A 12787-nucleotide genomic window follows, 5' to 3' on the forward strand; every position below is an offset into this window, starting at 1 on the left:
GCGGGTGGTGGCTGGGCGGCGCGGGGTGCAGGCACATGAGTATACCTCACGTAGAGTCGCAGAGATGCGGTTGCATGGGGTCATGTAGCGAAGAAATGTGAAGCTTAAGATCTTGGTGGCTAGGTATATTCTAGCAAACCTCGTGCGGGTGGTGGCTGGGCGGCGCGGGATGCGGGCACCATGCGCGTCGTGAGAAGTAGAAAAGCGATGCTTATGACGTAGGTGGCTAAGTATATTTTACCATGTATACCTCGAGCTCGTGGGATACTGGTGCATGGAGTCGTGTAGTAAAGTAATGTGACACGTATGACCTAGCTAGCTAGGTATATTTCAGCGTACCTCATGCGGGTGGTGGCTGGGCGGCGCGGGGTGCGGGCGCATGTCGGCGGCGCGCGGCAGGTGCGCCAGCAGCAGCTGCAGCAGCGGCGCCAGCACCGCGACCTCGCCGCCCGCGCATAAACGGTACAGAGCGCTGCCCGCCTCGCGACGCACCTGCACGGAACAAACAAGTGTAAATCTTCAATAGCTGTGTCCACACCGGGCTCATGTGCTCGCGAGCGTAGCTTGTCATCCTGCTCATTCAGGAGCAGGGTAAGCAGGATGACAAGCGTGCCTCGCCGCCCGCGCACAGCCTGTACAGAGCGCTGCCCGCCTCGCGGCGCACCTGCACGGAACAAACAAGTGTAAATGCTCAATAGCTGTGTCCACACCGGGCTCATGTGCTCGCGAGCGTAGCTTGTCATCCTGCTCACTCAGGAGCAGGGTAAGCAGGATGACAAGCGTGTCTCGCCGCCCGCGCACAGCCGGTACAGAGCGCTGCCCGCCTCACGACGGACCTGCACGGAACGAATAAGTGTAAATCCTCAATAGCTGCGTCCACATCGGCCGTAAGGGCTCGCGAGCCTAGCTTGTCATCCTGCTCACTCAGGAGCAGGGTAAGTAGAATGCCTAGCGTGCCTCGCGAGCCCGGTGTGGACACAGGTAATGGCATAATACGCATATATTTTTAGCTTTTTATATTTTTTTAGCCTTAGCATTATCTAAATTATTTAGTGCTCTTTTTTAAAAAAATCTAAGATACAAATATTTGTAATCTTGTGACGTAACTGTTAACAGTGTCCCATAATTTTAGTCAGTACGGGGACGTGTACTGTGACGACACACCTGTCTACTTCAATACAGGCGACTTACTCAGCCGATTTCAATACCTACTTATTTTACAGAACTCCTAGAATTTAACTTAACTGTTGCATATTCCTATTTATTATTAAGCACCTGCCACAGAATACTTAAAGCTCTGACAAATATGACACTTTCAACGCAATTTTTACAGGCACAAGCCATAGTCACGGGCAAAAATTTTCACCGTTTCATCAGCCTTTTACTAACAGTAATAGACATGTTGACACCACCAATCAATTGACGTACTTTTTAAAACTGTCAAAACGAAACTCTCCCATAGATTTTGTATGGCACTACAAGCAAGTGACGTCACTATTTTGTCAACTCAAATAAAATACTTTTTTCAATTACAATGCGACCAAAAATCGTAATTTACAGGTAATTTACAATTAATTAAGTTTTTAAGACCAGAATGAAGTGTCTTTTAGAAAAGTTGTGATTTCGAATTATCGGAGAATGGTGTCAAATTGTCCATTAGAAGGCTACTCACAGCCGGATCGGCGTCGTCGAGCAGCAGCCGCGGCGCGGCGCGTCGCAGCGACCACGCCAGCGCCACCGCGTCGCCGCCGCCGCGCGCCCACCACACGCACATGCGCATCGCGTGTTGTACCACCTGGCAACAACACATTATCCCCTTTAGAGCGCTTTCACATTTAGGCGACTTTAGCAGCGCGACAAACGCGCAACAGACGCGCTGCCGATAATTTCATACTAAAGCCTGGTCCGTGAGCACGTAGAATCCCGTCCAATGACCCCAAGCTGCCCATCCTTGTCGCTCGCACGTAATTATGTTGCTGTCGCGCTCGCACACTCACTGCGAGCGCGCGTCGCACAGTCGCGACAGCAATATAATTACGCGCGAGCGATAAGGATGGGTAGCTTGGGGTCATTGGACGGGATTCTACGTGCTCACGGACCAGAGGTGGAATTGTGTAAAGCAATCGTAATCATTTGACAGTTCATAACGTACGATTATTCTGTCAAACGCTTTGTTTAACTGACTTTATCGTACGTTATGAACTGTCAAATGATTACGATTGCTTTACACAATTCCACCTCAGGCTTTATATGACAGCGGATGCCTGCCTTCACATTATAAAAACGCCGCTGCCGCGCTACTGTCGCGCTTCTCACGTCTTAATGTGAAAGCGGCATTACGAATAAAAAGTTACACACGCTTGTCAAACACTGTTTTATAACATTTCACTTTAGTATGGAAATGTAATTTCAAACCACCTAGATAGAGTAATATCATTCGCAACAGTTTCAATTTCTGAATTCTGAAATAGGTATGTTTAGACTCTACTTGCAACGCTGTTTTAATAACAAAATCTCCTTTTTTACTCAGCTGAATCTGCCTTTAACTCGAATTTTGTCAGAAGATGAGCTCTACGATGAAGTACGCTTTTAATGTCAAATAAAATAAGTAACGTATTTACTAGTTTCTTCCCGTCCTTTTGGACAGTATTCGTTTAGATATGATTTATTGATGATATTGTTATGAAATACTGTACGTATTAGAATAAATACCTGAGCTCTTCCCCAGAATCCAGTCTTGTAAGTGGTGGGTTCTTTCAACGTGGCTGCCTCGCACAATATCGAAATCAACCGGTCCGTGGTTTCTTCTACCGTCATCAGCGACAGCAAGGACTGAAAATTAAATAACTTTCAATAACAGAAAACGCGCACTTGAGTAGAATAACACAAGTAATGTATAGACAATAGTACATCAAGGTAAACGCAGTGACATCTTATAGGTCCAACGCTTAACTGAGTGCTTGAGGTAGGGAGCGTTACAGGAGGGGTGACATTAACATATTGTGACGTGACAAAGCATATAATCCTTATGAAGATATAGTCTCGCTGAAGTTTGACGTTACAGAAAAATGTAGTTTTGTAATTTGTTGTTGACCCTAGAGCATCGTAAAGTAAAAAGAGACTATCATCAATACAAAAACGGTACAAATTAGTCAAAATAAATTCGCAAGGCAATAACATAGTCTCGCTCCGTACTCACTGGGTGCAACTTGGGCGTCTGCGCCGGATCCGAAGACGGCAGCGTCCCGATGCGACACAAGAGCTGCAGAAGCAACGCCAGACAGTCCTGCCGCCATTCGCTGTCGTCGCTCCTTTGTAATACTCCTACAAATGTACAAAAATCTATATGAAATATCTTTTTTATGGTGACAAAAAATATTTGGTCCTTCGAGCCGGATAACCAGAGTCTAAAAGGTAACAAAATGTAGGAAAATTTACACTTATAAATGTATGTCAAATGATTTTACTTAAAGAAGTAATATTATAACTGTCAGATAGAAAAATATTGACTTACCTGACATCATGATATCATACAGCAGCCTCAAGCCACCTTTCTTTATAAACAGGTCATTCCAGTTCTCTACGCTGACTTTGTCTTCTTCACTTTTGTCTATGCTCCCAGTAGGTTCCTTTACATTCGGTGCGCTGTTTGAGCTCAGTTTGTCTATGATGTGTAGCGAGTACATGAGTTTCTGAGGGCTGGTAGGGTCGAGGAGTTCGGGGAGTTTGCTCTCGGTTGGGTTCTGGAAGGCCTCCAGTAAAGTGGGGTTGAGAGGCACTGCTTGAAGGATGTCCCATACGCGCCGAGAGAGGAGTTGTGCTTTTGTGTGAGCTACGGGCTCCTGTAGAAGATATAACCCACATCAAATACATAAGAAGCATGGTAACTACAATGCACGTAGTATAAAATCTCATATACCATCGTCATAGAAGTTATGACAAAAATATCCAAATACACATAGAGTAAAGTATACAGGGTGGAATTTTGTAATGCCACCTGGACGGAAAGTACTCTTAATACTGTTAATAGAAAATTATACTGAAAGAAGACATTCCTTTATTTTTAAAAAGAAAGAGAACTGCATTCATAAATTTTCGAAATTTTTTCGAAAATTCGCTACCATACCATACAAATTTCTGTAAATAATTAAGATAATTTAAGATTTCATGGTTTTCCTTTCATTTGATTCATCAAGTTTGTTAGAGAGATTTCATCCTTATACTTAACCCTAACGATCGATGCAATAAAATACAGGGTGTAATTTTTAACAGATTTTAGTTGGTTCGATTCCCGGGTGTAGCAAGCAATTTTTTGGAAATCTTTAAATGCAGTTCTATTTCTTTTCAAAAATAAAGGAATGTTTTCTTTGAGAAAATTTTTCTATCTACAATATTAAGAGTACTTTCCCTCCAGGTGGCATTACAAAATTCCATTCAATTTCAATTCTAATAGCATGGCCATATTATAATAAAATAGATTTTTTTTCACATTGCAACACAGAAATAAAACTTACAGAATTAGGTCCAGGCTCCTTCATCCGCGCAAGGGCTTGCATCAGCGTGAACAGCTGGTGGAAGCAAGTAGGATCTAGCAGCAGCAGCGTCGGGAGCCTCGCCCTAGCTGGGGCGGGCTGGGCAATCCGGCCACGGATACAAATACCATAGAGTATAATACAGAAACAACCCTCACCGAGTTAGGTCCAGGCTCCTTCATACGCGCAAGGGCTTGCATCAGCGTGAACAGCTGGTGAAAGCATATGGGATCCAGCAGCAGCAGCGTCGGGAGCCTCGCCCTAGCTGGGGCGGCCGGCCACTCCGCCCAAGGATACAAATACCATAGAGTACCACACAGAAACAACACTCACCGAGTTAGGCCCAGGCTCCTTCATGCGCGCAAGGGCTTGCATCAGCGCGAACAGCTGGTGGAAGCATGTAGGGTCTAGCAGCAGCAGCGTCGGGAGCCTCGCCCTAGCTGGGGCGGGCTGGGCACTCCGCCCACCGATACAAATACCATAGAGCACAACACAGAAACAACACTCACCGAGTTAGGTCCAGGCTCCTTCATCCGCGCAAGGGCTTGCATCAGCGTGAACAGCTGGTGAAAGCATGTGGGATCCAGCAGCAGCAGCGTCGGAAGCCTCGCCCTAGCTGGGGCGAGCTGGGCACTCCGCCCACGGATACATATACCATAGAGTACAACACAGAAACAACACTCACCGAGTTAGGCCCAGGCTCCTGCATTCGCGCAATGGCTTGCATCAACGTGAACAGCTGGTGGAAGCACGTGGGATCCAGCAGCAGCAGCGTCGGGAGCCTCGCCCTAGCTGGGGCGGGCTGGGCGGACGGCCACGGATACAAATACCATAGAGTACCACACAGAAACAACACTCACCGAGTTAGGCCCAGGCTCCTTCATACGAGCAAGGGCTTGCATCAGAGTGAACAGCTGGTGGAAGCAAGTAGAGTCTAGCAGCAACAGCGTCGGGAGCCTCGCCCTAGCTGGGGCGGGCTGGGCAATCCGCCCACGGATACAAATACCATAGAGTATAATACAGAAACAACACTCACCGAGTTAGGCCCAGGCTCCTTCATACGAGCAAGGGCTTGCATCAGCGTGAACAGCTGGTGGAAGCATGTAGGGTCTAGCAGCAGCAGTGTCGGGAGCCTCGCCCTAGCTGGGGCGGGCTGGGCAATCCGCCCACGGATACAAATACCATAGAGTACAACACAGAAACCACACTCACCGAGTTAGGCCCAGGCTCCTTCATACGAGCAAGGGCTTGCATCAGCGTGAACAGCTGGTGAAAGCATGTAGGGTCTAGCAGCAGCAGCGTCGGGAGCCTCGCCCTAGCTGGGGCGGGCTGGGCGGACGGCCACTCCGCCCAAGCGCCCCGCCCGCCTACGCCCACGGATACGAATACCAGCTGGAAGATAAAGGAAGGACTTTAGGTGTCAAGTGTCCAGCTTCAGCGTCGTTATATCGTGTTATCGAGGAAGCTTATCGATTTTAAACGATAAGAGCATTGATTTGTCGTCTAAAACCAGTTACTTTAATCCTTCAAGGCCCGCGAATCTAGACACAATAGATAATCAATTGTTATGACATTAATGAATGCCGTCTGGGACTCAAGCGGTTAATGCTAGTCATGTAAGTTCACAGTTTGTAAGGTTTAGGGTGTACTTAAATGCAAAAAATCTACAAGATTATATCGTGGCGCGCATTCTACGTCGGCAGATGTTATATTGTGGTATGGTGTTCAATTGTTGCCCAAATAAAGAATAAATAAATAATCTCAATGTTAGGTTAGGCTGATTTATCAGCCAATTTCATTTCATTTCAGATGTACGCGATGTGATTCAAGTATTTTCCTGAGAAGTTATCTTTCTAATAATGAAAAATAACACTACTGATAGTGACTTACTTGATTATCTTTAAACCCCATATCATACAGTGTCCTCTCATCGTAGTCGATGGTCAACTCTTGCCCTTGCGTTATCATTCGCAGCGGCCCATCCGTTGACAGTGCCGTAACTCCTTCCTCTCCTTGTATCTGGAAGTTAATACAGGTTATCACTGCTTTCCCATGTCACAGGTAGATCTCACAGTATTTATGTGATATAAAATAGTGACCGTAAAAACGTGTGTAAATCAATGGTTGTTTGTGTGTCATTTTTTTATCCACAACGAGGAAGCTCTTGGCTTGTATCTCACCTGATGATAAGTGATGATCAAGCCGAAGGTGGAAACGAGCTTCACCCGGAATCCTCAACCACGGAGGAACTGGCTACCTTACCTCTAACTGCAGGAATACATTAAAGAAAATAGTATAATATCTCCAAGAAGTTTCATAGCATTTCGCTTTCCACCAGTTTGTCAAGTCGCAGCAATCAGGTCCTATAGACACTAGTATCTAGTATAGCATCAGCTATACGGCTGTTTTCGATCCTGCTCCCACTAACCTGCTTCTCCCACCAGACATGCACGTGCGCGCGTAGATGCGCAACCAAGTCCTGGTGGTGTAAACTCAGCGAGGCGCGCGGGCCCGCACCGGCCGGCTGCAATGTCAGCCGCACGCTGCCCGCGCCGCCGCACCCCTCCCACGCCCCGCTCTCCGCCAACGCCCAACGACGGAGGTGGTACGCGTATCTGAGAAAGAATTAGACATGTTGAAGTACAAAACAAATGAAGATCAATCAATCTTTCGTATCTGAGAAAGAAATTAGACGTGTTACATAAAACAAATGAAGATCGGCCAGTATCTCTCTGCTCGTAACAGCTGTGGGCAAAACGTCAAGCTCAAGTCATCGTTTATTCAGCCAAATGAAGTCCACTGCTCGACAAAAGCCTCTCCCAAGGATTTCCACAATGACAGGTCTTACGCTAGTCACATTCAGATGCTAGTCTTTGGAGTAAGTACTCATGTACTATAATAAATATCGCGATTGGTATCCATTATTCACAATATCACTCTATAAAAAAAAACTGGAAATGACATTGACGAAAGACTCTTCTCAGTAGTTTGAGTACACAATACGGATGCTACACAAATATCTTCACTTCAAAATTAAACCTTACCTTCTTTTGAACGTATCTAAATGCGTTTTCAGCAACAACAGCGCCCTCTGTATGCACTGTAGAGCTGCCTCCTCCGTCATATGTTCATAAATATTCTGTTTGTCCGTTTTTTCGGTGTCTTTCTTATCGTCACATTTCACCGGTGTAATGGAACCCTCATCATCTTGGTTCTTGGATATAAGACGTTCAGCCGCGGACGATAGATGGAACATACACTTCGATACGAAGTCATCTTCTTGTTGTAGTTGCTGGCCCATGTAATAGCTGTTCAGGTACTGGATCGCGCCCATGGAAACGTCTAGAAATAAGATTCAACGTGTAATAAAATGGGTAAAATGTTTTCGCATCACCACATCATTGGAGCTTTGTTATACGTTTGACGGCTATTGTTTTAGCGCTTATCAGTTGGCTCCACTATAGAGTAAGGTCACTGTCATTTGTTAGTGGCGAAAACAGTGGCGCCAACTGGTGAACGCTGAAGCGGTAGGGTCATTTCAATCGCCATTGGTTAAGTATAAAATCGATAGCCCTCATTAGGTATCAACAACATAAACATACCAGTGCTGTTAGCTCTGAGCGCGATCTTCCAAAGATGGTCCATAGCCAGTGTGTGAGGGTGTGGAGTGTCGCGAGACTCTCCCGCACCCAGCGCCATGCGAGCCAAGTTGCACAACTGCTGGTATAGACTCAGCCCCATGATGCTGATCGTCTGATGAGAATAACAAAGAAATAATTAGAAGAAAGTAATGGAATGAAATAACTGATTAAATGATATGGTCAGCGAACACATTTCCATTCGGTTGTAACCGTTATCTAGAAATCTAGGCAGAGTAGAATAAGACCACCCGCGGTCTTCCCGTGGATGTCGAAAGAGATGACTTAGTGAGAAATGTGCGAATATCAAGCCTGGGCAATAGGCCAGTCTTCATTTATTTAATTGCCTCTGGTAAATTGGAGAGGGTCGTGATCGTATCTGCAGTGGATACTAAATAATCTGATGATGATTCTAAGCCTCACTCTGGTTCGCCGCGCACTATTTGGCACTGCGACAACTCTTCCACTGCTTACTGTAAGCACGCAGTACTCGTGCACTCATGTACCTATTTATTTCGTACGGTTGGAAATGCCATGCCAAAGTAAAAACATAGTATAGTAAACGGCTCGCAAGCGCTGACTTGTTGGCGCGACTACTTCTGGTTAACGCTTAACGCTCCGCCCGGTGAAATGCAAATGCGGATTCCGCTAAGCACGGTGGCTCTAGACGGCTTCTGGCCCTGTTTTCACCAAGGCGGAGCGATGCGGTGCGGAGTAGAGAGGACAAGTGGACATAATGAAATCTGATTGGTTAATCAAAACACTTCTCCGATCCGATCTGCTATGCTCTGCCTTGGTGGAAACCGCGCCTTTAGCGACGCTTGGAATTTTATGCTTTGAAGAAGAAGAAGAAGAAATGTTTATTCAGTATCATCGACAATAATTGTAATGTCAGCCTATAATTGTTGTTGCATTGTAACTTTGTTCATAATTGTTATTTTTAAGTGTACATGTTGTTATGTAACAATGTTGGTAGACCTAATAAATAAATAAATACACTTAATTACTTTGAAAGAAAGAAAGACTAGACTTTGCGACTAGAACCATGCTTTTACACGCCTCGCCCGGTCTTCGCTGGCTTAATACCTTACCTCAGGGTCGAGCGTGGGCATCTTCTCCACGTAGAGGAACCGTAACGCGTCCAGTCCCAGCGCGTGCTGCTCCGGCGACTTGGTGTGCGACAGCAGCCACGAGTACAGGCAGTCGGCGCACTCGGGCCCGCCGCGTACGACTAAGCACTGCCATAGTTCCTCCACTTGTTCTACTGTTAGTCTGCCAAATACAATATTACGACATGATAATCTTAAAGGTATAACATAAATATGAAACAATTCACATAGGCGACAATATCCCAACGGTGTCAGTGTCAAAACTGTAAATTCGAGGGTCAGTAGTTCGAGCCCGATCGATCCACTCCTAACTAGCTGAGAGACTCCGCTTAAAATTACGGGTGTCTCGATCGAAAAATAGCATGAGCAACACATGCGTCTGACGTATTTACACATGAGTGCCATGCATAAAAAAACGGGCGCACACGCAAGTTTTAACGTAGGCCCTTAACTGGAGGGGTTAAAAGGAACATTAGCAATTTCTGTAATACAAAATACTAATATTGTTTATACAAAAACTGCGCTTCTATCTTATCGTGTTTGTTTTCACCCGGGTTTGACAAACAAACACAAAAGCAACCAAAAGTTCGAATTTCTAAAATGAAGGTTTAATTTTGCTTTTTCAATTAACATTTTTGTGGTCTATTTGACATTACAAGGCGCCTATATTTGGCGTTAGTTTCTGTAGGTAGGTGTAGGTAGGTTTCTAGTAGGTTTAGCAGAAATGTTAATGTATGATAATAATCAATTAATGCTGGTATTCCGAATAAATTCAAACTAAAGTAAGTAACTAAAGTAACTAGTTGTAAGTCTAACTACCTGTACCTACCTATGTCTAATGGTTCGAAGGCAATAAATACATTTTTTATTTTTATTTTTATTTAAAGTCCGGTCGCCGAGCAGATAGAATTTCGTCCAATGACCCCAAGCTACCCATCATCACTCGAGCGTAATTATATTGCTGTTGCGACTGTGCGACGGGCGGTCACCCTCATCATACCTGAAATGCTGCGGAGAGCCCACCGGCGAGAATATGGCCGTCAAGAAGTGCAAGCGCACGGTGAGTTCTGTGATGTGCGCGTAGTGCGCCGCGTCGCCCGCGCCGCGCGCCTGCTGCGTGTAGTGGCGCAGGTCCTCCACGAACAGGCGCATCATGCCGCGCTCGCGCTCCGCCCACATCACCACCTGCCGACACGGGGTAGGTATACCATATTATAGATCGTTTCACCCACGAAGCCCACCAATATTTGGTCGAGGGAAGCGCGGGGAGTTTGATCCGAGCAATCCGAGCGTCATTATTGTAGTGTGCGTGTGCACTCATGGATAATTTAGCGTGTAACGTTTACATAAACATAAGCGGAAGAATAGTGGATGAAACGATCTATACTATACAATGACAACAGTTTAAATAACCTACCTATACCTACCTCTGTTTCTACAAGATTTATTAATTTCTTAAGTGTTTGATGTTAAATTTAAAGCAAGTGTCGTCCTCTTTGGCAGTTTTTACGGTGCCCCTACAGTACCAGTATAAGTAACTGTATTTTACCACCTGTATATACCATGTGACAAGCAAATAAATAAACTTCGTATAATATGGTTGAACTACGGGCATCCGTATAAAAATTGGCAACTCTCAACGTCTCGATAGAAAGGGACCTATGCGATAAAAAGAGACGGCACGTAAAACTGAATAGATAGATAGGCAGGTTCTTAGCACTGAGTGTACTGAATTGCACTTTATTGCGTAGTATTGAGGCTAACTATATTATTAATATGATTGCAAGTAGAAGGTACATCTTTGATTCAAAGCTCTTTGAAGATGATTTGATAACATTACCTGATGCATATCCATGCCTCGTAATTGTTGGAATGATGAGAACAGCTTTGGCAGTAGACGTAACGATACTGCTACAGATCTGAAAGAAAAATCACAAATAAGTATTTGTTTCAGTATAAAAACTGTTAAATAAGTGATTACTTAAATAAATTGTCTTTACCTGTGATTAGCGAGGTTGTCGAGACACCCTTCGATGAACTTAATCCGGATAAACTTGTCTGTGCTGAAGCAAAGCAGAGCGCAAAGCGCTTTCTCCGCTTCTAGGGCTAGGCCTTCACCAAGTTGCTCCTGCAAATTGTATAGTTATCTTTTAAGGTCACGTTCACATTATCACTCTTTTTACTAAAAAAAGTAGATAAATAGAAACTCCTGACATAAATAAGGTGTTGGAAATGGTGACCGATTTTCTTCCGCCACGTCCCAACACCAGCCCATATGCTATCCAGAAGTGGAGTAGAGAAAACCATATTTGGGACGTATAAGAGAAAATGTGAACATCAGACCTCCCCAGCTCGTATGGGCAGCATGGACGATACAGTCAAATCCGCTCGTAAATGGGAGTTGAGACTGAATATTCTGATTATGATGATGATGGCGGTGATAATGATGAGTGCCCTGAAAAGGTCCTACATGCTAATAACCAATTACAATTTAATCTTACAATGTTGCCGTCCTGCAGCAAGTCCCACAGCAGCGTATTCCCAGGCCGGCACACCGCGTCGACGTCACACGGCGGCGCCGCGACCGCCGCGCCCGCGCCCACGCCCACCACGCCCACGCCCACGCGTGACGTCTGGTACTCGGTGAGACATTGCGCCTGGAATAAGATACTCTATACAGGAAATGATGTTGGTCGAGATACTTTTGATGATATGCTTTAGATTTGTAAATAAATCTCAAACTCCGTAGTATAGTGTTTAGTTCGACTGTCTTGTTCCGGAGGATCATTGTGAAGTATATTATTGGGTAGATTAGGACACTGTTATGCTAGAATCAACCAAAAAAAAAGATTTCTTGAAGCCGGTCAGTCCGATTGATCCATGTCAGCCACCATATAGGTGGCCCTATACGTGAAAATACACATAGAAGAGTCACAAGAATCGATTGAAATGTTCGTCAAGCTAATAACAACGTTATTAGAGTCATACCTGCGCGAGGCGAGCTAACTCCCTTTCAGAGGCGGAGTCATTCTCTTCCAAGTGGCCAAGATAACAGACGACGCGCTGCCCTCCTCTCGCCAGAAACGCCACGAAGCTTGTACACATTATTCCTCAAGCGATTTCAACATTGTTCAGGTATTGTCATCATCGTCACACACACAATGAATTCACAACGCATCCTGTCATTGGCCGCGGCTATCGATGCTGCGCCTGCAGTAGCGTTGACGTTTCTGATTTTAAAATGGCAGATTTTTTTCATGTCAAAGGCGAGCGAGCTCCTCCTCGCAGGCGGAATCGTCCTCGTCCAAATCGGCGAGGTGCGGGTGCGAGTGCGGCGAGATGGCGGACGACGCACTACCCTCCTCTTCTTGCCACGACGCTTGTACACATCATGACCTATTGGTATTATTACCTGCGCAGCGAGGCGAACGAGCTCCTCCTCGCAGGCGGAGTCATCCTCGTCTAAGTCGGCGAGGTGTGGCGAGTGCGACGCGATAGCTGACGATGC

At 45.5% G+C, this 12787-nt stretch overlaps 1 protein-coding gene across 1 annotated transcript in view; it reads right to left on the reverse strand.

The window, feature by feature from the left end:
- Window positions 1–12787, reverse strand: part of LOC135080878 (ubiquitin carboxyl-terminal hydrolase puf) — a 56082-nt gene that overhangs the window by 32925 nt on the left and 10370 nt on the right. Inside the window, exons 12-26 of the mRNA XM_063975606.1 lie at window positions 11781–11951; window positions 11280–11407; window positions 11120–11198; window positions 10280–10464; window positions 9262–9442; window positions 8135–8285; window positions 7577–7874; window positions 6961–7147; window positions 6423–6551; window positions 5745–5924; window positions 3515–3842; window positions 3200–3324; window positions 2713–2832; window positions 1673–1795; window positions 340–492 (exon numbers count right to left, since the gene is read on the reverse strand). Of these exons, the coding sequence (XP_063831676.1) occupies window positions 340–492; window positions 1673–1795; window positions 2713–2832; window positions 3200–3324; window positions 3515–3842; window positions 5745–5924; window positions 6423–6551; window positions 6961–7147; window positions 7577–7874; window positions 8135–8285; window positions 9262–9442; window positions 10280–10464; window positions 11120–11198; window positions 11280–11407; window positions 11781–11951 (2538 nt within the window). The remainder of the gene's footprint in view (window positions 1–339; window positions 493–1672; window positions 1796–2712; window positions 2833–3199; window positions 3325–3514; window positions 3843–5744; window positions 5925–6422; window positions 6552–6960; window positions 7148–7576; window positions 7875–8134; window positions 8286–9261; window positions 9443–10279; window positions 10465–11119; window positions 11199–11279; window positions 11408–11780; window positions 11952–12787) is intronic.

This window comes from Ostrinia nubilalis, chromosome 18 (genome assembly GCF_963855985.1).
Source record: "Ostrinia nubilalis chromosome 18, ilOstNubi1.1, whole genome shotgun sequence".
Classification (NCBI taxonomy): domain Eukaryota; kingdom Metazoa; phylum Arthropoda; class Insecta; order Lepidoptera; family Crambidae; genus Ostrinia; species Ostrinia nubilalis.